This window comes from Gavialis gangeticus, unplaced genomic scaffold, assembly GCF_001723915.1.
Source record: "Gavialis gangeticus isolate Ggan-Ray unplaced genomic scaffold, GavGan_comp1, whole genome shotgun sequence".
Lineage (NCBI taxonomy): Eukaryota > Metazoa > Chordata > Crocodylia > Gavialidae > Gavialis > Gavialis gangeticus.
The window spans coordinates 16,155,952-16,179,748 of NW_017728997.1; the positions used below are offsets into that span (position 1 = coordinate 16,155,952).

Sequence of the window (23,797 nt, forward strand, 5' to 3'; positions counted from 1 at the left end):
CCCCCCCCCCCCCCCCCTTTTTTTTTTTTTTGCAGGTAGACCTGCATATATAATAAATAAAGTGGTTTCAGACCCAAATTCATCAGCTCTTACAATCTCTGTCTGAACTTCCTCAAAGCTGGAGTGTGTTCAAGCATTGCAGACATAAACCAAAATTCATAAATGGAGCTCTCTTTGAATTACTGTAGGCTGACTTAGCCGTTGCACTAAACGAACTCTGTGCTGCAGTGGAGCATGCTCTGAGTGAACTTGAATGGAGCAAAGCCTTCTGGAAGAAAATCCTACATTGGTTACAAATTGCACATTAAATATGGTGCGATGTGTAATTTTGCTTGCAGGGAAGCTATTTTGTGAAGAATGACTTCCCTTTATAATGTTTCTGCTGATCTGTCCTAGGTGGAGGGAAAATGGCATATAACAATGAATGCCAGCCATTCACTGGCATGATGCACAGCTTCAGCGCTTCTGTTCCCAAGGCCACGTTATGGCTGTGCGTGGCAGGGCGCACACCCCACGCTCCGAGTCAGCTGAAAGCGCATGTAGCCAGGAAGCTTCCCCCTGTTCTGGGCAATCGTGTGCATTGTTCAGTAAGAACTGCTCGGTTTAGCTTGGGATGTCATTCCTGATGTGCTTGTTGCAGGCCGGTGCGTGGGTGCTCTTGGCTGATGTCCATTGTGGGTGTGCTTCCTTCTTGCTTCTGGGGCATGCTCATGGAAACAGAGGGCCTCTCTGAAAAGGTGTAAAGGGTTGTGGAAAAGTGATAGGATTAGCCTAAAAATGAATAGACATATCCTAACTTTTTATAATGGGTAGTAGAAAGGCTTGTGGTGGTGGTCAACTAAAACCTATGAAAAATGTTTGTGATCAGCTCTTCTCAGTTCCTCACAGAATTTTGTGTGTGTATCTCTAGATAGATACACACACACATTTTATTTATAGATATAGATATCAGCTCTTCTCAGATCCTCACAGGATTTTATTTATACATACACACACACACGTATATATAAAATAAATATAAAAAAAATAAAATTCTGTGAGGATATGAGAAGACCTGATGTATATAAAAATGTGTGTGTATCTATCGATCTATCTAGAAATACACACACACCCTCCCCCTATAGATATAGATATATCTATCTAGATAGATATAGATGTGAGTGTGTGTGTGTGTGTGTGTAATATATATGAGACACACGTGTGTGTATCTATATGTGTGCATATCTATATCTGTGTGTGTCTCCAAAGACCAAACTGGAGTCTTGTGTTGAAAATACATAAACCCATCAGATACTGCACCACATACGTATATACACCATAGGCTTAACAAAGCAATGTTCATTCACAGCTAGAAAATGTAGAGATCAATGTATGCAAACAGAGCATTTTACAACTCCTTTGAAGTGCAACAGTGATTATTATGGTTTCCTTTATTGCCATCCAGTAATGAGAATGAGCTAATGGATAAGTCTAAGCATTTGCAGTACGGGGAAAATTCTCCATGAAAGGTATAATGATGGGTAGAAATGTGGCAAAAAACTAATGAATAAATTCTGCTAGTGAATACAGTGCACCTAATGTGTCCCATCTCTGACGTGCTGTCACTTTGGGATATGTATGGTGTTCAGTCTCCTACTAACTCTGCTGAACCCAACCCAGCTTTGGCAGGTTTCTGCAGGTGCAGGCAGGCAAGACGTGACCCAGTGTCCTAGAAAGACAGCACAATGGGCTGCTGTAGAGTATTGATTGAATCAGTGTTTCAGTGGAGAAGTAATTCAGTTTTCGTTTTGTGCAATTTGTAAGCACATTGTGGAAGGTAACTAAGTGAGAAATACTCTGTATTGGCCCCTTCGGCATCCTTCATGAGCCTGCCCATGAGAGTAGTGTGTGTGTGTGCACGCGCGTGCGCTCACTCACACTGACTTGCTTTATAGCTTATTGTTAATGCCTCCAACAAATCGGGTTTCCTGAGATTCAGGTCCAGGCTTAGGGATGCATTTAAGCATGTGCTTGTTGTAAGCACACAAGGGGTCACACACAAGTTGATGTGTTGTGTGTGCTCTAAAGTCCAGCTGTAGGATGCTGCTGAAAAGATGCCTTCATGCATGAGTTAGGGGGCTTGGAGGGGCGTGTTGTAGGTGTGCTGGAACAAACCTAGGGACAGCAGGTGGATTTAGGCAATTTAACATGGTCCAGCTGCTGAGGCATGTTGGGCAGTCTGACAGCAGAGAACGGTAGCCCAGCTTAGACCCCACATGTTGTGTTGTCAAACTAGGCCTCACGCTTCTTTCCTGCATTATTTCCAGCACTATTGCATGCCATCTTTGGCATGTGACAGGGATGGGGGAAGTGCTTTCATACGTGAGCCACCAAATTCTCAATGCAAAGTGAAACAAGCCTGTCGGCCCAGCTCTTGACGGGGAGGCAACAGCTGTCCAAACTGCAGTTAATGAACTGCTTACAGGAGAACTTGCTAGGACCAAGCAGAGATGGCAAGGCAGAGCGATGCGTGGGGGTGGGCATCTCTGTGCTCTTTACACTGTCGCTCGCCAGAATTGCTTCCAGGTAGAAGCAGCCGAATATTCTGAAACCTTTCTTAAGGTCTAAATCGAGGCATTGAGCTTGGTCTCTGGGGCCAGGGCTTGATTGAACTCGGTCTCTGGGGGTCATCACCCTACCTGGCTGGGGTCCTCTGATCCCAGTGGTCTTTCCTGCCCAAGTGCAGAGGGGCTGGACCCAATCATCTGTAAAGTCCCTTCCAGCCCCTAACAACTATGAATCTATCTCCAGCACTGGGAGGATGATCTTTCCTTGCCTCCTCTCTCCTGCCTAGTGACTGTTCCCTATCTGGGCTTGTAAGGTCTTCAGGGAAGGGACCATCATACCAGGTGCCTGTATCATGTGGAGCACAGTGAAGGTCCTGGTCCTGGGTTCAGCCCTAGGGTGCTGCCATAATACTAGTGGTAAACATGGTGAGGGAGGTGCCTTGTCTCTGTTCTACCCAATAATAAGCACTAAGGTATTACATTTACAACCAACATAAAGCACTCAAGGCCACCGGAGCAGCATGGTTGGGAGAGTTTGAATGCACAAATTATTCCCTGCAGTGTTCCCTCTCCCTGTATGGACTGAGGTCCTATGCGCTCCTTTCTTCAGGGCAGCAGAAGAGCATTTGCCAGCCATGCGTTTCCATGCTGCGGTGAGAGCTAAATCTAATATGAAAGAGGTTCTTAATTTTGGGTTAAATTGACTTCCTCCATCACCTTCACAGCTAGCAAGGAGTGGGTCAATAAACCAGTGCTACTTGCAGTGTTGGAAACAAAAAATAATTAAGAAGCCGTTAGCCCTTTATTAGGCAATATTGAACATGGGATATGACCAAAAAGGCCTGTCTTCCACAGGGCAAGAAAACATTTGTTTAGAAAGCCAAGGAGAAAATATACGTCAATAAGGGAAAAATCCAATGATGCCTTTACACTGTACCCTGGAGTACTTAACGATGCACGAGATGGATGCTGTGGTCTCGAAATATGTCAAGCACCATCACTCATTTTGAAAGCCGCTCAACCAATCTGCTGCTTAAGGGAGGAGCAGAAAATATTTCTTTGTTAGGAGAGCCCACAGTTGCTAAGCGAGGTGGGACTTCTGGAAACTCCTGTGACATGTCATGAGTTAGACATTAAAAAAATTAAAAGAGAATCGATAAATCTCTCTCTCCTCTTTTTTTTTTTAATGCCAAAAGCTGCACTTTTTGCAAAATGGAAAGGAAAGATGGAGCATGAATCTCCTTGTCACGTGGCACACCGAGACGTGTGCTTCCCAATCCCAGGATGCCTCTGCTCCGTGCATGTTCTTTTCATTGCATTTCATTTGGTCTTTGCGCTCTGAGGTGTCTCCCTATTTTATCATCCCTCACAGCTGAAACAACAGCTCCCAACATTATATCATCTACAACTTCAATTAACAGCCCTATTTATTCTCCTCTTCCAAACAATTTAATAAAACTTAGACCTCATACCATTTCCCCCAGTGCACTGTTCTGGATGCCTCCCGTGAGCTCAGTGTCTCTTATGTATTGGTTTTCTTTCTCTTTCCCAACCCGTTTCAAAGTCAGACTGCGTGAATTTGTCAAGAAATGGCAATTGAGCCTCATGCCTGACATAGCGGTTCCTACAAGGGGAAAGCTTGTTGCTGATTAAAGAGTACAAGGGGTAGAGTTGTAACGGGGCCAGATATAAACTTTATCATCCCGAGCCCCCCACCCCCTGCATCAGCTGTTGGGCTAACTCTTGAGGCACCTGTGCTGTCACTAGTAAAGTGTCCAAGGGCCCTGTGTCCAACCCTCCATGACCTGTCAATACCAATAATGTTCATTAGTTTAACAGGTAATAATCATGACCTGTGGGAAGCATCATCTGGACCCCATGATATTTAAGGCTGCGTTTGTCAAGTGTTCCCTAGCTTGTCTTTTTATCGATAGCTCTGTTTACTAGGTCTTGGTTATATCAGAATAGTTTCCATCTTTCTGTTTTCCTTTATTTCAAGAGCCTTCTTCAAAAGCTAACATTAAAAAAGACAGTTTGCTAGCTCAACCAGTTTACAACTATTAATTTTCTCTCTCCTTTCTGGAATGAATCAGTTTGTTTTTCCAACTTTTATTTCCTTCTCCCAATGACATATGTGCTTCAAAACCCCTCACCTTATCAGAGTCGTTGGCCAACAATAACTCATTTGTCCCTGTCTTATCTTTTTTCCCTTCAAAACATAATTAGTCATGTGTGTAGCAGCACTGGGATTTTTTCTCATTGTTTTCCCCCCTCCTTGTCTAGTTACCTTTTTATCCTCCAGTCCTGCAAAGCTTCTACATTAAAAAACATAGGCACCAGGCTGAAGGTCAGGCAGGTGTCTCCTTATAGATATTGGTGACACTAATGTAGGTAAACCCATGCAACCCCTTTAGTATGACTGGTTATGTTAGCATAAAGATGCTTTCTTCGGTTATGAGCTGAGATGCAGGTCAACCCCATACCATGAATAGACTTCTTCTGTTTCAGGCTTAAACGGGTGGGCTAAAACAGTGCAAAAATGGTCTGAATGCCCAACAAGGCTAAAATGGGCCTGTTGCTACAGCCATCACCAGGCCAGTATGCAAACCGAGACCTTCTTTAACACCGTTTTGGACCAATCTCCAAATGACACGATTTAAAAATGCTTGAGATGGTTCTGTGCTTGAACTTGCTCTTATCTGGTACTTTGGGTATGCCAGTAAAGGTAATTCATATATTGAAGGAAAACCATTTCTGAGTAGAGTGGTAGCTAGCTCCTACTCTGGATTAGGAGAATACACACAGCATAGGAGCCTGAAGTCAAGCTCAAAGTTGTTCAGATCAAGCGTAGGAACTTCCCTTATTTGAAAAACCTCTTAAACAGCTTCTGCAGACTCCCAGCACAATTTAATAAATCTTGGTTTAGACAAGGCCTGAAAGAGAGCACCTTCTCTCCGTAAACCAGTTAATATTGCCACTGGATTTGGCCTGAATTCTGATTTCCAGAGGTGCAGTTGCACCTCTCAGATCATGAGGGGAAAGCAGGTGCAGTCCTTGAAGATGCACCAGGTCCCAACATGTGTGGGTGAGCAGCATAAATGAAGGATGGCACGTCTGTTGACTATGGCAAAAGGAAACTGAATGGAAAGGGAGAGGCCCTAGGAATACCGCTCCAGACTCCCAGCTTGCTCCTCTGTCCTACTGCCTTCTCCTGCATCAGCACTGGTTCTCGGGGATCTGGTATTTGTCCATGTGGTGTCTGAGCATTTTGTCTATCACTTTTGTTTAAACCTAGAGACAAAGGGATACTAGGAGAAAAAAGGCCACTCATATTTCAGTTGGCTTAAAAGGGCTTTTATTTAAAAGAACAAACAAGCCCTGGCTTAGAAAAGGTAGCAATAAGCATACATTTAGTTGGAGAGCAAACTTGAGTGGAAAAAATTGTTGCCTGTAATTAGTCTGAATAACGTTCCTCGTAGTGGCTAACAGCAGAAACCCAGGTATGTGCCAGGGTGAAAGTGTGCACATCTTTCCCTTGGCTTCTGACTGCCATAGGCAAAGTGCTGTAAAGCAGTGTATGAGGTGCCTGGATATTGCACTGAGATTTGGTGGGAATGGAGGGGGCGATTTCCCTAACTTCACAGTTCTGTTATGCTAACTGACCTCTTCCACTTGAAATGTTTTTACAGATAAGCAAACAGCAACTCCAGACAATCAAGGATCGATTCCAGGCCTTTCTCAATGGAGAAACCCAAATTGTGGCGGATGAAGCCTTTATAAACGCTGTGCAGAGTTACTATGAGGTAAGGGATGATTATTGCAATATTTCTTTCTCATGAACAAATGTTGCATTGCCTCTTAGATTTTGGGGTAAACCTTATTAAGACTTTCTCCCTTCATTTAAGATGGCTGAAAGAGATGGATAAGCACATCTTACTGTACAGAAAAAAGGCAAATGCAGGAAGTTGAATGTTTTTGAGGCAGGGTCCCACAGAAGTGCTGGTGTTTTAGTACCCAGAATCATGGGAAGCCCCTAATAGCTTGATCTTGCAGGGGTTTAATAGCTTAATTATTTCCAGGCTGCCCAGTGACCTCTATGTGGTCTAGGGATATGATTACGGGCCAGGAGTCCACCAAATACAACAGTGTGCACACAAACACGCATGCACACAGTCCCCAGGAAACATCAACCTGCTCAAATGGAATTGACGTCAGTTAAATTTTGAGAAGATTAAAAATACCTTGAATTTAGATAGATAGGTGCAATTTGACTCTTCATTTATGGCAACAGAAAAAATAACTTGTCATCATGAGTCTCCTAGAATACCCTTAAAGAAGGCTTTCCTGAGCCTGGGTACATTGGATAACAAGGCTGCTCTGTCTCTTTAGACGTTGGGAGACTGGTGGTAAGCAATAATTGTACTAATGTAATACTGGAAAAGAGCACATCCAATAATACTCGGACATTAAATTCATATGTGCCATTAAATCCATTCCAAGTCAATAAATCCTAATTAGAAAGCAACATTATATAATCATGTCCCTTTATTTAATAAAAAATGGGGGAATATTCTGGCAATTAACTAGATCTGGGAATTAATAGTCTTCATTGTACCAATTAGTATGTAGGGCTAATCACCATCAAACCCATAGTTGTTTATATGACAATATATAACGTCATTGCTGTCTTCTTTTTTCTATTTTTTTTATAGCCATGTTTTGTACATTTCAATCTGATAATAAAACCAGATTGGCCACATGATTCATGAGGCTTCACTTCACATTTTGTACACTTGGGCATAATTTACATGATTCTGGTTTTTGAGGTATCAAATAAATGTAAAGCTGGTACGATGTTTTCTTTCCAAATCCTATACCCGTACTTAAGTCTGGTGGCCATTGGTGCAAGGATGTGGGCAAATTAAATGCCCCTAACCCCATAAGACTATGGAGAACAAAATCAGCATCCTGAGTTTCACCTGGAAACAAATTAAGTTGGAGAAGGTGCCACAAACATACAAGGCATGTTGCGTACTCTCTGAGAAATACTGCTAAGTGACTGGGCGGCACACACTGCTCTTGCCTGAAGTTTGAGTTAATCCCAAATGCATTTGAGCATATCAGCAAGAACATCACCTCTTTATCTTGGCTGGTCTTTTACCTGATGCAACAAGAGTGCTCTGTACAAGAGGGAAGTGTGGATGCAGTCATGTTAAGTATTTAGATCACACTAAAGAATATGCAGCATTGTACATAGGCTTGCAAGACGGATAAAGCTCTCCTTAGGTACTGTAGATGGCTTGCTTCTGTGTAGCTTTCTGCTTCCAGCTCCTTGCACAGACTTTGCCTTTCCTCAGGAGGGTAGAAGGGTTTCTGTTTTGGAAGGACGGAAGGATTTGCAACTTGTATGAGTAGCATAACTTATTCTCTACCAGCTTTTCTACAATCTTTTCTCCCCCCACCCAAGCTATTCTATGATAAATGGTGCAGACTTCACATTCTCTATTGGCATGTACAGACATTTGCTCTCCCAAGAGAAACTCTCCTGGGAGTGATGTTACCCTGGTTGTTCCCAGTTTCTTCTTCTCCTGGACCAGCCATTTTTACCCTGAGAGAAAAAGCCTGAGCATGTGTACACTTGTGGTTTCTCCTGGAAGAGAACCAACTCTCCCAGGAGAAACTGAATGTCTGTGCGAGGCCTATATAACTTTGTGAAAGTGGAGCATAGGAGGCAGACAAAAAACAAACAGTAGCACTGAAAAGAATCTAAACCATGTCCCAAAGCATAGAAGATGGTGGTGGCGGGAGCTGCTATATAGTGAGGAAGAGCAAATGAATCCCTGGTTTAATTCCACTGAATTGCCCTAGTGTTCAGAGCTCCATCTGCCCTATGCAGGAAGGAAGTTGATAATGAGTTATGTTCCTTCTCAGAAAAGGCATTGATAGCTCTAGTCTATGGAAGCTCTGCTGAACAGATGCTAAGAATTTTCAAAACGGCTTCATAAGTGTTTTTGGATTTTAGAATAGCCAATCTATCTGTGCACAAGTCTTTTAGGGTTGGGAAAGGAGCAGAAAACACCTCCTTTAAACACCACTTGTAAGAAAAATAAAGCAGGAAAATACTCTACCTGCTCTGTTTTGTTTACAGCTTTGTCCTGACCAGCTTCAGGACAAGGGTAGTCCTGTGTTTTTGGTTGTTTAGTGGAAATTTCTTGAAGCTGAAATAATGTAAAGAACTGAAATCCTTGTGTTCTTCAGCAAAGTGCTTGCGCTGATTTTACTAAGTGAATGTACTGGATATTTGCCATGTCAGAGCCCTGCTCTTGTTAAGTTAAGGCCTTGAGTTGCAAATCTGAACCTAACAAGTCAGTATATAGGCCGTTAATTTGCTATTGGCTCCCAAGGGAAAGGTTGTTTAATGTCTAATTCATGCACGATGTTTCCATGTTTCCACACCAAAATCTTTGGACTGGTTTGTTGCACAAGAACTGATATTTCACCCCTTCATCCTGACATCAGAAGTAAAAAATTTTGAACTTCCAGCCCATGGGAAATCTTAATTCTCACTTGGCTCGACCCTGGGCTTCTGCAGTTCTTATCCAACCCAAATCTCCCAGCAACAAAGAGCTACGCAGTGTTTCTTGGGAACTGAGAAGCTGTACAGTAGCCAGCACCCAGGCCAGTCCTGCATTTGCACACCTGCCTTTAATTATTGACACCTAGGTTCATTGGTAGCAAATTTATGAAAGCTGCTCAAAACCTACAGGCCACTTAAAGAATTCTAATTAAATGCTACCTGTCACTTTCTGTTCACCTCCCATTCACTGGATTGTGTTTTGTCAATAGGGCCTTCCTGAGTGCAACAGAAAATCACTCTCAAAGCACCGGAATATGGTTCCACCCTTCCAGCAGAGCTTGTCAGCTGCAATTCGTCGAAACTTGACAAAGGAAAGAGACAGTATGCATCCTTAATGTCCTGGCTGCATCTGCTCTGGACCTTGGAAGGGGAATGGCTGGAATATGTTTAGCTCAAATGCAAACAGGCATCTCAATATGAAGCATAAGCAGACTTTTTAAATGCCTTGAAATGATGCACCGTATGTCAAAAAGGCTTGATTATAGCAATGCCACTTGAAACCTGGGAGGGAGCGGAGGTTCTCCTTCACTCTTTCATCTCCTTGCCTCTCCCCCCCATCCATGCTGCATCTGCTGTGGAATAAAACCCAGCCCTTTCTCAAACAGATGCACCTGAAACCATGGGCGGATGTAGAATTTTGAAAAGGGGGGTGAAGATGGTGCGGTGCATCATCACATATAAAACAACATATTTTTCTCCCGATTAAAAATAAACTAGAAGCTTTATAAACATGTTAGAGGCCCCAGGCTATCTTATTCAATTTAAGATGGAAGCAAAAACAAATATAACTTCATTGGAATGAATTAACAACAGTCTGCTGGGCTGTGAGAGAGAATCATAGAAAACAAGGGCTGGAAGAGACCTCAGAAGATCTAGTCCAACACCCTGCTCCCAGCAGGACCAGCCCCAGCTAGATCAGCCCAGCCAAGGCATTGTCAAGCCAGGCCTTAAAAACCTCCAAGGATGGAGAGTCCACCACCTCTCTGGGTTGTCTGTCCCAATGCTTCACCACCCTCCTTGTGGGCGAGTTTTTCTTAATATCCAACTTCAGCTTCCCTTGCTGCAGCTTGAGCCCATTGCTCCTTGTCCTGTCATCTGCCCCCACTGAGAACAGACCAGCTCCATCCTCTTTGCAACCCCCTGCAGGGAGGTGAAGGCTGCTATTCAATCCCCCTCGGTCTTCTCTTCTGCAGAATAAATCAGCCCAGTTCCCTCAGCCTCTCCTCACCAGTCCTGTCCCTCAGGCCTCCAACCATTTTCATTGCCCTTCACTGGACTCTCTCCAATGTGTCCACATCCTTTCTTTAGTGGGGGGCTCAAAACACAGCATAAGACTCCAGATGTCACCTCGCCAGTGCCAAATAGAGGGGAAGACTCACTTCCCTCGATCTGCTGGCAACGCTCCTACCAATGCAGCCCAGGATGCTGTTAGCCTTCTTGGCAACAAGGGCACACTGCTGGCTCAAATCCATTCATTACCAGAGCCGGTAGCAGACAGCAAAGCAAAGAGCAAAGGCTAGCTTGAGCGGTGGAACATCCAGACCATTACAAAGGAGAGAGGGTCATTAACACCTGCGCAATGAAGAGATTAGCAGCATGTTTACCACCAAAACCACACTGCCAGCTTTCCACACAGCCTGTGCTCCAGCTTGGTCTCCCTTCGTTACTGGGGAGCACCTGCTGTCTGTAACACAGAGATAGAGACATCGAAGAGCTAAAGATCATAGTGTAAGTAAATAGGCATCGTTGCAGCCTGCTTCAGTCCTGACGCCGTGCACTCGATGGGGACGACAGCTTATTGAGGGACCAGGCCTGCAGCTCAGCTTGGACAGCCAGGACATTTCAGAGCTGGCCATCCTGCTTCCTTCCTCCCACTGGAAGAGCTCAAGGTTTCCACCAAGTTTTGTTCCAGGCAGAGCTCCTCAGTGCCCTTGTCTTCCTGCTACTTCAAAAGTAGGGAGGCATCTTTTCCCCCAGCAAGAAAAGAGGGTGCATAGGAGCAAATTAGCTCTCCTGGGCAAGCTCTTCATCCTTTTAATCCCTGGGGAGAAGAGGTCACTGCTGAGAGGGGCCTGTAGAGATGGACTAACACATAGACAGGCTTTCATGTAGTGGCTGTCCTAGCACCAAGCACCTTTCCTCTGTGTTGCCTGCCCTCTGCCTTCTACTTGGCACATCCATCCTGACGGATGAAAAGGAGCTAGCAGCAACCTGCAGATGCCAGGAAAGCTACGGATTACCTACTGCTACGGCCTGGAGTGGGAGGCGGCTTTGAAGTAGTAGCCTGTCGCTGGGGTCATTTATTTTAATTAAACAGTTGCTGGAGCAGTTCACGCCCAGCTCCGTGCACGCCATGGGGTTCATGCTGTTTTGGGGGAGGAGGGAGGATGGGGAGTGCTGTTCCCAGCTTGTAAACTGTAGTCCTTTTGCCATCATCTCGGTGCTCTTGATGGGCACCGTTAGGCCCGATAGCATCCTAGTCCCCTCGATGCTTTTGCTGCCGTGTTCATTATCATGAATAACACTTCTTAAATGCATCTGCTAAGTGTTTACCAGAGCCAAATATCCAGGGTTGTCTTGAGGCAGATTCTTCCCTTGTTTACACCAATGCAAAGCCTGGATAATCCTGTACCGGTCAATGCAGAAAGCAGTTTTGGGCTCCCAGTCTATTCACATGCCCCCCAGCAGGCATGGGTTGCTGTTGCTCACTGACTGCCTTTTGGGAGGGGAATTGGGCCCCTGTGTGCCTTATGAGTGCTTTGTGTGCCCCCAACCCATCTCCTCAGCCCTCAGTCTAACAGGCCAACCGTTGCCTCTGCTGGTGAGTCCCAGCTGACTGGCAACTCATTATCCTAGCAACTGCATTGATTTCAGTGGAAATACTCCAAATTCATGTTGACAGGGCAGATTTGGGCCAGAGAACCACTGCTGTTATTAAAACCTTTGCTAGAACCAAATGCAATTCTCCTTCCTTCAGGGTATTTCTGCATCTGGAGAAGTGTGAACATAACATCGCATGAAGTCCTAATTACATCACGACATTTCCACTCCGTGGACACAAAGCAGAAGTTCACTTGATTGCATTATGCTTCGCAAAGTCCCGATGAAAGCGCTGTGGTCCAGCAGCATTTGACAGACTTGGAAAAAGCGCTGTCGAAATACGTTAGATCTGTGGCCGGTGCGGCTCTGCGCAGTGTTGGCCGACAGGTCACTGCGATGCTTTTCAGCCAAGTCTACCAAGAGTTGCTTTTTACTGCTTCTTTCCCCCTCCGCAGGTGTTTCTAAAGAGCGACCGGGTGGCCAGGATGGTGCAAAGCGGGGGGTGCTCTGCCAGCGACTCGCGGGAAGTCTTCAAGAAGCACATTGAGAAGAGGGTACGCAGCCTGCCGGAGATCGACGGCTTGAGCAAGGAGACCGTGCTCAGCTCCTGGATGGCGAAATTCGACGCCATTTACCGTGGTGAAGAGGACCCCCGCAAGCAGCAGGCCCGGATGACGGCGAGCGCGGCCTCGGAGCTGATCCTCAGCAAGGAGCAGCTCTACGAAATGTTCCAGAATATCCTGGGCATCAAGAAGTTTGAACACCAGCTTCTGTATAACGCATGCCAGGTAGGAGCCCCTCCGTCTTCGGCTGGGAGCAGACGGGAGGCCTTTTATCTGAATAAGGCGGGTTTGTTTGGCAGGATGCTCTGGGGTGCCAGGAAAAGGGTTTTGCTTCCCGCTGGGATTGGTGGGGAGAAGGGAGGGGAGGGGGCCTGAAGCCTGGAGGTTAGTGCACTCACAGGCAACATGGGAGGCCTGGACCCTGCAAAGCAAATATTGGATCCCCAAGACAGCACTAAGTACTAGGCGGTGGTTCCCCAAGTTTGGATGTGGTTAAGCAGACAAAGGGCTTCAGGGCTTTCCTCCCTCTCTGTGCCACTTGGCTCTGCTCTGCTTATGTCTGCGGGGTGGAGTATATGGAGTGCTGGAACGAGGTAAGAGTTGCAGGAGCAGCGAAGAAGTTCCCTTTTCCCCCTTTCGTTGGCACTTTTTTTATCAATGAGCATCGCGCTGCCTGAAGGGACCTCCCCTGGGGCCTGTCTGCGCTGCACAGTTAATCTGGCTTCTGTCCCAGTTCTGCCCAGTCCCCGTTTGTCTGTGAGCCAAAGTGCTGACACCCGGAGTTTAGGAAAGGCTGCTTTGGCCCCTCGGGCTTCCCATGCCCCTTGTTCAGAGGGTTTGCACAACCTGTTCAGAGGGTTTGCACAACTAGGGTCAGAGCCCGTGTTTTGCTGTAACCTAAGCTGTGAAAGGAAAATAATGCGCTGGGAACTCAGGGCTCCTAAAGGACAGGCAAGTCTTCCCGTGGCTGACACAACTGACTGGGAAAGGTTTCTAGAGGGTCTTAGTATGGAGAGCCATGGGTTGTCAGGCAAGTGCGGAAACTATGAGGACACATTAACACCGGCAACTAAATGTGCTGTGGCAAAGCTTGCACCAGGCACAAGCAAACTCAGGTGTCCAGACTCTGGTGTTGATCGCCCAGGCTAACTGTGCTCTACAGGTGAACCCTAAACTTCCCAGTATTTAAAATGTCCCTTCTCCTTACCCAAGGAAATCTACACATTACCTCAAGCTTGTGTTAAATATGCTTTGTATCCACCCAGTAGCGAATAACTAGAGCCTGGTCTTAGCCACAGCTCTGCCCGGTGTTGCACAGAGTAATGCCGGCCCCACTCTGCAAAACCAGCAGCAGCTGCTTCCCACAGCCCTGGGTTATGGCAGCCATCCTGCTTGCTAGATCTTCCTTCAGAGCTTGCTGATTGCTAATGAGGCAGATGAATTGCTGTCGACCGTCACCTAACACGTACGCCAGATCCCTCTGCCTCCGTAGGCTCAGGGAAGGAGCAGCTAGGTCTGCGACTCCATCAGCATGCCTGTCCTGGTGTGGGAAGAGGCAGCTCTGAAGTTGGCCTCTGTTTCAGCTCTGTGTGTAGCACAGATGCAGGGAACCAAATCCTGAGGTTCCCTGCAGGGTATTTGCTTGGAAAGCCTGTGCTCAGAGGCTTGGATGACTCTCTTTTGAGCAGACAGTGGTGAAACCAGATGGACTTTTGGAGCAAGACCTTGCTGTCACTTCAGGCCTTTATTCTTTGTGAGCAGTTGCTAGAAAAAAGCCCTGCCACTCCTTGTTGCCCGCCTATGGGCATTTTTTCAAAGCCACAAAAAGCAATTACTTGTCTAATTCCCATTCCCATAATTGTGCCTAAGGAAGTGTCCCACAGAAATATCTAACCCATTCCAGAATCCTGGTAAGTCGTGTGCAGTTGTTAGGCTTAAAATAATAATAATAATGATGATGATGATAATAATGATAATATAATAATAATAATAATTTTAAAAAAGAAAGAGATGGAAAAGGGGGGTGGGAAGTCTGACACCAATGAGAGAGAGAGAGAGAGCTGCCAACATTCGAGAGCTATAAATAGAGACATCCAGAGAGAAAAATGAGGATGCACGGTAGTGACACCATTAAAATGCATTGGAGGGAGCTCTCAGGAGAGCGAGCGAGTGCCTGAGTGGGAAAATGACAGCTGTTTTGCATATGTAAATAGAAGGGGGTGAGGGGCAGGTGGCATGGCCTATCACAGCAGGAACCAGTAATGTATAACAGCAGCAAACTTTAAAGCCGAGTACAGACACGACACTTTTGCTGGTGTAAGTGATCGGAAACCTGTAACAGAACAGAAGTTCAGCACGCATCGACCGGTTTAAAAATGGCTGAACCCCGTCTCAGATTTGCACCCCTCTCCCCCAACCAAAGGGTGAACGTGTGTTCTGTTTGCTAAAGTATGCCACTTAGAAAACCATGCAACTTAAATCGATTCTGTCTCGGGCTTTTTGAATGCCTGTACCTAACCCAAAAGGCTTTCCCTCCCTCTCTCCCTGTTTTCATTCTGTTCATTTTAGTTCGCCTCCTCTCATCTTCCCTGGCTTGACAAGCGAGCTTTATACCCAGCCTGCCCTGAAAAATAAATAGAGCAAGTTTGCTCTCCAAGTGGGCAGTTGTGCTTCCACCTTATTTTGAGGGTGCTGCGTGCACAGGTAGCACATGCTTTGTGCTTCATTGTTGCTACTCCATCTGCATATAAATTATTGATTCGATTGTGTCGTGCTGTATTGTTTCCATACAGACAATGTTTCAGTTATAACCTGTTTAAGGACTGCTCATTTGGTTCCTCATAAAGATATATTGCCTCTGACTGAGTAAAATTGATAGGCTAATGAGAGAGATAAGCATGGTCTGACTCTTGTCTTGTCAAAGCTAATTGGCAGTACAACTTCAGTCTTTCTCTTAGTAACCTGATTGGGGCATCTATTGTCTGCTTCCTGACAGCAAAATGATTTGGGCTATTTTCACTTTCGGTTCCCAAATGTTTAGCCACAGAACAGGGGCATTGCAGGTACTGCTGGTACCAACAATAAGGGGAAAATTGTATGCCTACCACGTCTGACTGTCAGGATTTCAGCCCATCCAGAAAAGTGTCAGTCACGCCAATCATTGTGCACACGTTAGCAATTGTGTGAGTACTGACGGTGGAGGTCGGGTGGGCAGCTATGGCAGAGTCTGGCTGTGTTGCAGAGGACATGGCACAAAGGTTTGGGGGCTCTCTGCAATGCCAGCACATGCCAGGATTCATCCTGCAACTGGGGACATAAAGTCAAACCTTAGTGCTGAGAGTAGAGGTAACTGTGAGGTTTTCACGTGTGTGTTAAGTAATGCACAGCCCAGCCTGAGACTATGGTGCTGACTGAATGCTATGGGTCGGTGAACTATGGATTAGAAAGCTGTGTCTGGCAGAATCCCCTCTGAACTTGCAGACCGCTGACACCAATGCAGTTAATTGATCAATCAGTCACTGAGGCTGAGAGAAACAAACCGGCTTGGCTGCCGATCCCGCCTGGATTCTGGATCTCGCCTGGGCTCCTAATTAGACATTTGTGCTTCAGGCTCGGAGGCTGCTTGGTGAGACCCCAACCTTTCTTTTCTTGCTCTCCAGAGTGGCAAAGGCTGGAGGTCTTCTAGAATTAGGCATTCACAAGAACAACTTGGTCCCAGCGCATCCAAGACGGTTGGAACAACGCCCTGGTGCATTTAGCATTTAGCATCCAGAAATCGTGGCACTCCTTGCCGAGAGCTTAATTACAAAAGCCGATCTCCCCTAGATGCAGCCACAGCAGAGCTAGGGAAAGGGGTTTCAGATTGACCATCCTCTCCTTTGTTATTGCTCTTCTCGCATACCCAGGCCAAGGTCATGCTGGGAGTGCTTGCCTGGTGGGTAGAGCTTCCATGCCGGTGCGGACATAGACTGTATTAGCATCTATGCTGTCTATTGCTCCTGACAATCCTTTAATCCTGCATTTGTGCTGTGTTAGCTCATCCCAGCTCCTGGGCCATGTGAAACAAGCCACAGCACTGTATTGTCCTGTGCAAATGCAGGCATGAGATTAGGGAAAATGAGCAATGGCTGTGCTTGGAGAAGGTAGGAACAGGTAAGAGAGCTCTGGACTGAGCAACGTGGCTAGTATCCTGATGCATGGTAAGCCTCAAGCTCCCCGTGGCTTCAGTGGGGCCAGGGTTTCACCCAAAGGGTAGGTTCAGTTCAGAGAAAGATGCTCATGTATGCCTCTCGGAGAGCATCAGCTCCGCTGCCTTGCTAGGACCAGCTGTTAATTATGTTCCAGAGACTGTATACTTATTCATTGCCATAGAGGAAAGATTATTGTTACAGGGATTTTTGTATTATTACTATTATTAATAATGATGATGATGATAATAATACCATACCCCTGTGTGGTTCAATGGGAGTATTCGTAGCATCCCAGAAGTGATACTGTGGCATCTGGGATTAAAACGGAGCCAGAGGGATTGATGTGTAGGGAAGTTTTTTGGGTTTTTTTTTCCAGAATCAAATAAATAGACTGACATGGCACTGAGAGGAGGAGGAGGACAGTGGTTTTGCCTGCCAGGGCCTTCTAGCAGGAGATGTTCAAATAAGGTCCAAAGTCTGCAAGCAGAGGTGTAACGAGGAAGTTTTGAGTCCTGGGCAGTGGCTGTGGTTGAGCCAACGACGGCAACAGCTGCCATTCTTGCTCCTGCTATAACTGCATGCCCAGGCTGGGGCCCCATTCACCCATCCCTAGTTATGCTGCTGTCTCAGAGCTGTCGCTGGGCACGTCGTGCTTCCCACAAGCTGAGTCCCTGCATTTGTGGCAGTCTAAGAAGAAAGCATCTGCACTCCTGATGATGAATTCTGCTTTTGTACTATGTATAGGTGGGAAAGCGTGTGCATTATATAGGAGGGGATAGGAGGGGTGGTCCCTTATTTGAGAGCTAGGCCTCAAGAGACACTGGGTTTTAATTCATAGATCTGCCTTGAAAATTATTTTGTGACTAGAAGATCACATGAGAGCTGATTTCTCAAAGTGGTTAGCCCATGGCAGCTTTTACTTTGGCACACGTGCTGGGTCTTACAGGCTGTTTTGAACATCCAGGCTTTGTGGCTGGATTTCCCCCACTCCCACCAAAGGCACAGATGTGAAGTTCCCATTGACATCAGTGACCATTGATAGGTTTGTCCTTTGTGCCTCCCAAATCAGATTGTGTTAACCTCTGTGATTTTTTTTCCTCATCTGTAAAATGGGGATCCTGCCTGTTTCTCTCAGCACAGAGTTAAGAGGTCAGCGAGTGTAAAATGTGCCAAGAATGAAGGGTAATGGCAAAATGCTATTAAATTAATCCATTTGTTGTTCTGAATCTGGGCTCGCATTATCTGTGGGAAGCTGTCCTCTTTCATTTTCCTGCTACAGGCAGGGCAGTTGGTTAGCATGTCTCTCACTGCAGGTTACGGGCTGTTGGCTCAGCCATTCCTTTTCTAAATGTGTGTTTTTGAAGCACTTTTTCCCCCCAGGTCTTAAGCATAGTATATGCAGTGGCATTTGAGTTAAAGGGAAAAAGAATTGCCTCCCTAAGCTACTAGTGCAATAATTCCCATAAACAAGAAATTTAAAACAAAGGGCTGTCTCCAGCACACCATATTTGCCGAGTAACGCATGCTGGAGCATGCCTGGAGGTGACATCCTTTCAGGCTCTATTCCTAGCAATCTTTGTAACGTAAAGCAGCACTACCAATTACTAACATGGGTACACAGGGTAAATAAGGCTAATGCAGTGGGTTGCATCTCCATCTAGTGGCTGGTCACATAGGAAGATAAAAGCCTGCAACAGCTACCAAGTAATGGAGGATGCGTCTACATGTGCATTAACACGCTTTAGTGAATGCGCATTAAATCTAGTAGCTTCATTGTGAGATGTTAGGAATGTGCACATCAGCCTATCTTAATTCACATCAACTAAAGAGCACTTTTTAAGTGACACTTAATGCGCAGTAGCCTATTTGAGTGCACATTAATTAAGATCACAGTGTTTAAATGATGCTTAATGTGCATTAGCCTATTCTAATGCACATTAAAGCATCACTGAAAACCTGGTGATGTTTAGTTAATGCACATTAAAATAAGCTAATGTGCATTAAAGCACACATGTAGATGTGCCCAGAGTTATTGCCGAAGAACCAGGAGCATTTTTACACCTATCAGTGCCACAGCACTGGGCACTTTGAAAAGCGCCTGGTGCTGTGACACTTGCAGTTGTATAAGCGGCAAAATGCACATCTGTGCTGAGAAAATGACGGTGGCGTGGTTTTGAACTAAAACACACTGGAGGTTCTTTAGTTAAAAAATGCATCGCTGCCATTTTCTGGGCACTGATGCACATTTTGCCACTTATACAACTGTACACGGTGCAGTGCAGTGCACATCAGCTCATGTGCAGAGCAGACTTGATTAATTAAGTGACTGATCTCTGGCATGTCGTGGGACAAAAAGTCTGTGTATAAATGCCCATGATTTTTAAGTCATGTTTAATGTGCATTTGCCTATTGTAATACTCATTAAAGCATCACTGAAAAAACAGTGCTCATTAAAATAGGCGAATGCACATTAAAGCACACATGTAGACGTGCCTAGAGTTATTTCCTAAGAACCAGGAGCCTACTTTGGGACCTGAAGCCTTTGAAGTCAAACCCAACAGGCTAGCACGGTCCTAAAATCAGACGGCTCACTCCACCCAAAAGTCTGCTGTTCTTTTTCATAATTAAATCAGACCAAAAAAAGCAGAATCCTGATGTTATTCCAAAAACCCAGAAAGTTCAAAGGTTGTTTTTTTTTAATGCAGGAATGTTGCACAAAATTAAGAAATTCTCCCCGACTCCTTCCACGCCCCGTTCAGTTCTGTTCAACATTAACAAGGCAGTTACACAGCTCTGACAGATAGATTAAAGACGAAACAACCTGACACAAAAGGTTTTGATTGAGTTTGACAGACTGATCTGTTTTGATTTGGCTCTTTCTGAATAGATGGAGTGTTTCATTTTTCCAATACAAAGTAAAAATTAAAAAAAAAAAATCCACAGAAAAAGAACAGCTGTGTGGCAAATACCTTCTGCAATGAGAGAACTTCTTTGGTGGAAAATGCTTCACAAGCTGTAGTGCTGACAGCTCAGGCAGGGGTCATTACGTCTGCTTCGAATCTCTCGGTCTTTACACATGTGTCTATACATCTTTTTTTTTTTGCTGGGATTCAATAACAGGCAAGAAATGCAGCTCCCCTGTGTTTGCAGATGCGTTCAGAGGGTGAAAGAATGACTAATTTGAAAGAATTCTGAAAATCCTGAGATGCACACTTTTCCAAGAGTACAATAGGGATGTGAGAGTTCAATTGTTACAAAACAGAAATCAGCAGTTCCTGATGCACTAATGGCCTCTTGTGCCCACCCTGCTGAAATGAGGTTTGCTTCAGTCCTGAAGCTGGTGAAAGAAGTGTGCCACCCCTAGCACATTGTGGCCGAGTCTCAGCAGGGAGGTGATTGAACTGGCTATGAAAAGCTTTCAGGATGCTCCCTGGAGCACATTCAGGAGGTGTGACAGGGAAGTGGGTACTGGCAGTACCTGCAATGCCCCTGCTCGGAGGTGAAACAAAGGGCTCCAGGCTGCACAGCCTCCAATTTGAGTCCCTTTCTTGGTCGCTTCCCCGTGTCCATGTCTATTAGAAACAGCCTCACCTAACTGAGAACAAACCAACCAACAAGTAAAAAAACAACACAAAAAACTCCATCCTTGAAGTACTTTGGAAATGACTGAATATTTCAAAAGTGGTAAAGCGTTGTCAGCAACTCGGTATTTATTTCCATGGAAATGGAAACAGCAACCTGAAGCCTTCTGCAGGATTGTAATTACTCTGGGAGCTTTCAATGGCTGAGTCTCAGCATGTCTGCCAGTGCCAGAGTGTCTTCGAAAGACCGTAGTGATTTAATTCGGGGTGTTAAACTGAAAGAGGAAAAGACCAGGCAAATGGGATGAAATTGCCCAGTTATCATCAGTCTCTCTCTTTTTGTAAAATTGTCTGGGGAGATGGAGGGTTTGCCGTTCCTACTGGCTTTGGGAGAGGCGGTGACACACCTGCCTGAGAGGTGTCTGACTCTCGGAGGGGACGGAGTGAAAGTCTAGCTTTGTCGTCTTTATTTTAACCCTCTCCTTAACTCGTCAGTCAAAGCTGTCTTGAGTTTGCATGAGAAGGCCCAAGATTTGGAGGCAGAAATGTGTACGGCAGAGTAGAGCAATGACAAGTACAAAGGTCTGAAGTCACAGGTTGTTCAGGTGCTTTGGAAGTCACTTGTGCATGCAAAGAGGTCCTTTGTTATAGACGCATGGCCCTTCAAGTATGACGAGTGACTATGTAAGATGAGTGCCGTTTGTTTTTCGTTGTCTTTCTGTATCAAGGATGCTCATCTTACCAGGAAAAAGAGGGGGGATGGGGAGGTTGAAGTGAGAGAAGGGGCTAGCAATGCAAATACAGACTGAATCAGACTTGGATTGTTTCTTGCTGTCAGGTCTCTGTAACGGTAAGAGCTGAACTGGAGAAAGAGGGTCAAATCCCAGAGGGAAACATAGGCCAGTAGCTGGGATACAGACAGGCGAGCCTCTGCCTGGATATGTATTTAGTTTTTACATCAGTGTATGAAGGGAAAGATCAGGGATAAAGGGACACTGGTGTGAGATGCACGTGCCGTAAGTCTACAGCTTATCCCAGAGTGGCCCTTTGCTGAAGATCAAAAGGCTATTAATTGCTCCATGGCAAGGTAGTGGCAAAGTGGTAGCATAGCACTTCCAGCAAGCAGCCACTTCGGGATAGCTGGTCATGTGGCCAGTCCGGATCCCAGTGTAACTGGCTTTGGTGCACAGAACCAATGCAAGAAACAGGTCACGTCCTGAGTGAACAACTGCATGGATGCATTCGAGCCCCCAGCATCTTTGCTTTCTTACTTCTTGAGCCAGAGAGGAGTAAAATGCAATAATTGCTCGTGCTTCTCAACAGAGATCGTCGAGAGCACAGTGGGAGCAGAGCTGAAGGGTAAGAAAGTGCCATTTCTCACAGCCCCTTTTCAGCGCAGAATCACATCTTAAACGTTTAAGGGCTTTGCCCCTATTGTGCATGCTTAATGTATACAAGCAGGTACATATGCACACATTCAGTAGCTGTAGGGTCATCTTCTGCTCTGCACTATTATAGACAGAGAGAGTAATCTCAGGTCCTATAATTAAATTTAAAGTAAATTAGCTCTTCTATTAAACAAAATAAATCTGATGTAGCATAATACTGTATTCTCGAGTGATGACTGATCAATAGCTCCTACAAAGAGTAGGCAAATGCTGCTGAGCAGATGGTCATGGCTGGGACATGGTCAATTAAACTCATTAAAGATGCTTTCATTTAATTGGAGGTTGTTTTAACCCCTGCAGTTCCCAACTGGAGATGTGTGTGGTTGATTCAGGGGGGAGCTTGAGTTTTGGTCCTACGGTGGCCACGAAGCCCTTCTGACTGATGCCTGGCTTATTGCCAGTATTGAACTGGAGGGCATGAAGAAAAGATGCTAAGGATATTCAGGTAACCATGGCAGAGACTCCCAGAAACAAGGGGTCGGTGTGAGAAGAAAGCCAGGTTGTTTATTAAAGTAAAAGCAGCCTCTGTTCTGCATCCTTCCCACGCTGCCTCCTGCCAGCCTTCTCGCTACGGAAAGTGGATGCATCCCCACAGCCTGGCCAAACCTCACTGGTTCCTTCAGTGCATCATCTGGCCCCGGTGACTCACGTTGGTATCTTATCCATACAGGCCAGCCCGTGCACAGCGGGTGGCTACAAAGGGCAGCCTCCATTTGTGTTCACCGTACATCTGGGCAGTGTTTTGAAGGGTCAGGCCCCGTGTGCCACAGCTGTATGTGGGAGGCATTTCTAAATGGCCACAGAAGTCTACAGGGGCTCCTCAGTCTAAAGGCAGAGCCTTGGCTTTGGCTGCAAGGAGTGCTCAGGGGAATGCATTTGATCCCTTTTGCTCGTGTCCCCCAAGTCCACACACCCCATCACTGAAAAGGTCTGATGAAAGGGTTGGAAGGGGAATGAGCAGAGAGCAACACTGTTGGCCAATAGACCTCATGGCCATGTAGCGTTGTGGGGCTGGGAACACCCTGGGAGCAGCAGTTTTGGTGCGTTTCAAGCAGCACATTCAGATTAAATTAGAAACGGTTATGCTTCATCTCACGGGCTGCCTGAGCACGTTCTCGTAGAAAACCAGATCTAGGCTGCTCCAGCAGGGTTGATGCTAGCAGGCTCATTACAGCCCCAATCCAGGATGATCCCTGGGAGCATTTGTACTCTGGGAGATGGGCTTTTTGTATTTTTATTTTCTCTGGCTGGATAATGCCAGCAGTGCTGGCGTTCTGTGTGGACTGATTAGGATCCACGGTTCAAGATTTAAATTACCATCAGGAAGTCTCTTTGGTTTCATTTTTGTTCAATTCAACCCCTGTATAACTTTTGCCTTCTGTGTTTAAACGAAAAAAGTGACTTTGGAGAAAAAAAAGTCTGAATATATCGTAAAATCTGGATGTCTTGATGCTTTCGGTCCATCTTAATCTCTCTGTTGGGGGAATATACTAATGTTCCCCCAAAACTGAAAAGCTAGCCCGTGGCTTTACTTTCCCACTTCATAGCCAGATTTCTCTTGCAATCAGTTCAGAAGCACTGTTTTGAATGGACACGTATGAATACGACTCTCCCATTTTTGGAAAAGACAGGCTGTGCTGTGAATGCCTGATGCTTGGTATTCATGTGCAGGGAAAAGTAATGATGATGCTTTTGCAGTTCCCTAATGGATCACAGGGGATTTGCCTGATTTACTTGCTGTACATAGAGGATTGGACATCTTTAGGGGTGGGAAAGCTTTCAGAGCTTTAATGGTTTCATAGTTTCTAGGGTCGGAAGGGACCTGAGCAGATCATCTAGTCTGACCCCCTGGCATGGCAGGAAAGAGTACTGGGGTCAAACGACCCCAGTAAGGTGGTCATCCAACCTCCTCTTAAAACCCCCCAGGGTGGGAGCCTGCACCACCTCACTTGGAAGCTGGTTCCAGACTCTAGCCGCCCTGACCGTGAAGTCGCGCCTCCTGATGTCCAACT

The 23,797-nt window shown here is 45.7% G+C and overlaps 1 protein-coding gene across 1 annotated transcript in view; it reads left to right on the plus strand.

The window, feature by feature from the left end:
- CADPS (calcium dependent secretion activator) overlaps positions 1 to 23,797 on the plus strand; it is a 290,593-nt gene that overhangs the window by 66,438 nt on the left and 200,358 nt on the right. Inside the window, exons 4-5 of the mRNA XM_019504584.1 lie at positions 6,236 to 6,349; positions 12,459 to 12,791. Of these exons, the coding sequence (XP_019360129.1) occupies positions 6,236 to 6,349; positions 12,459 to 12,791 (447 nt within the window). The remainder of the gene's footprint in view (positions 1 to 6,235; positions 6,350 to 12,458; positions 12,792 to 23,797) is intronic.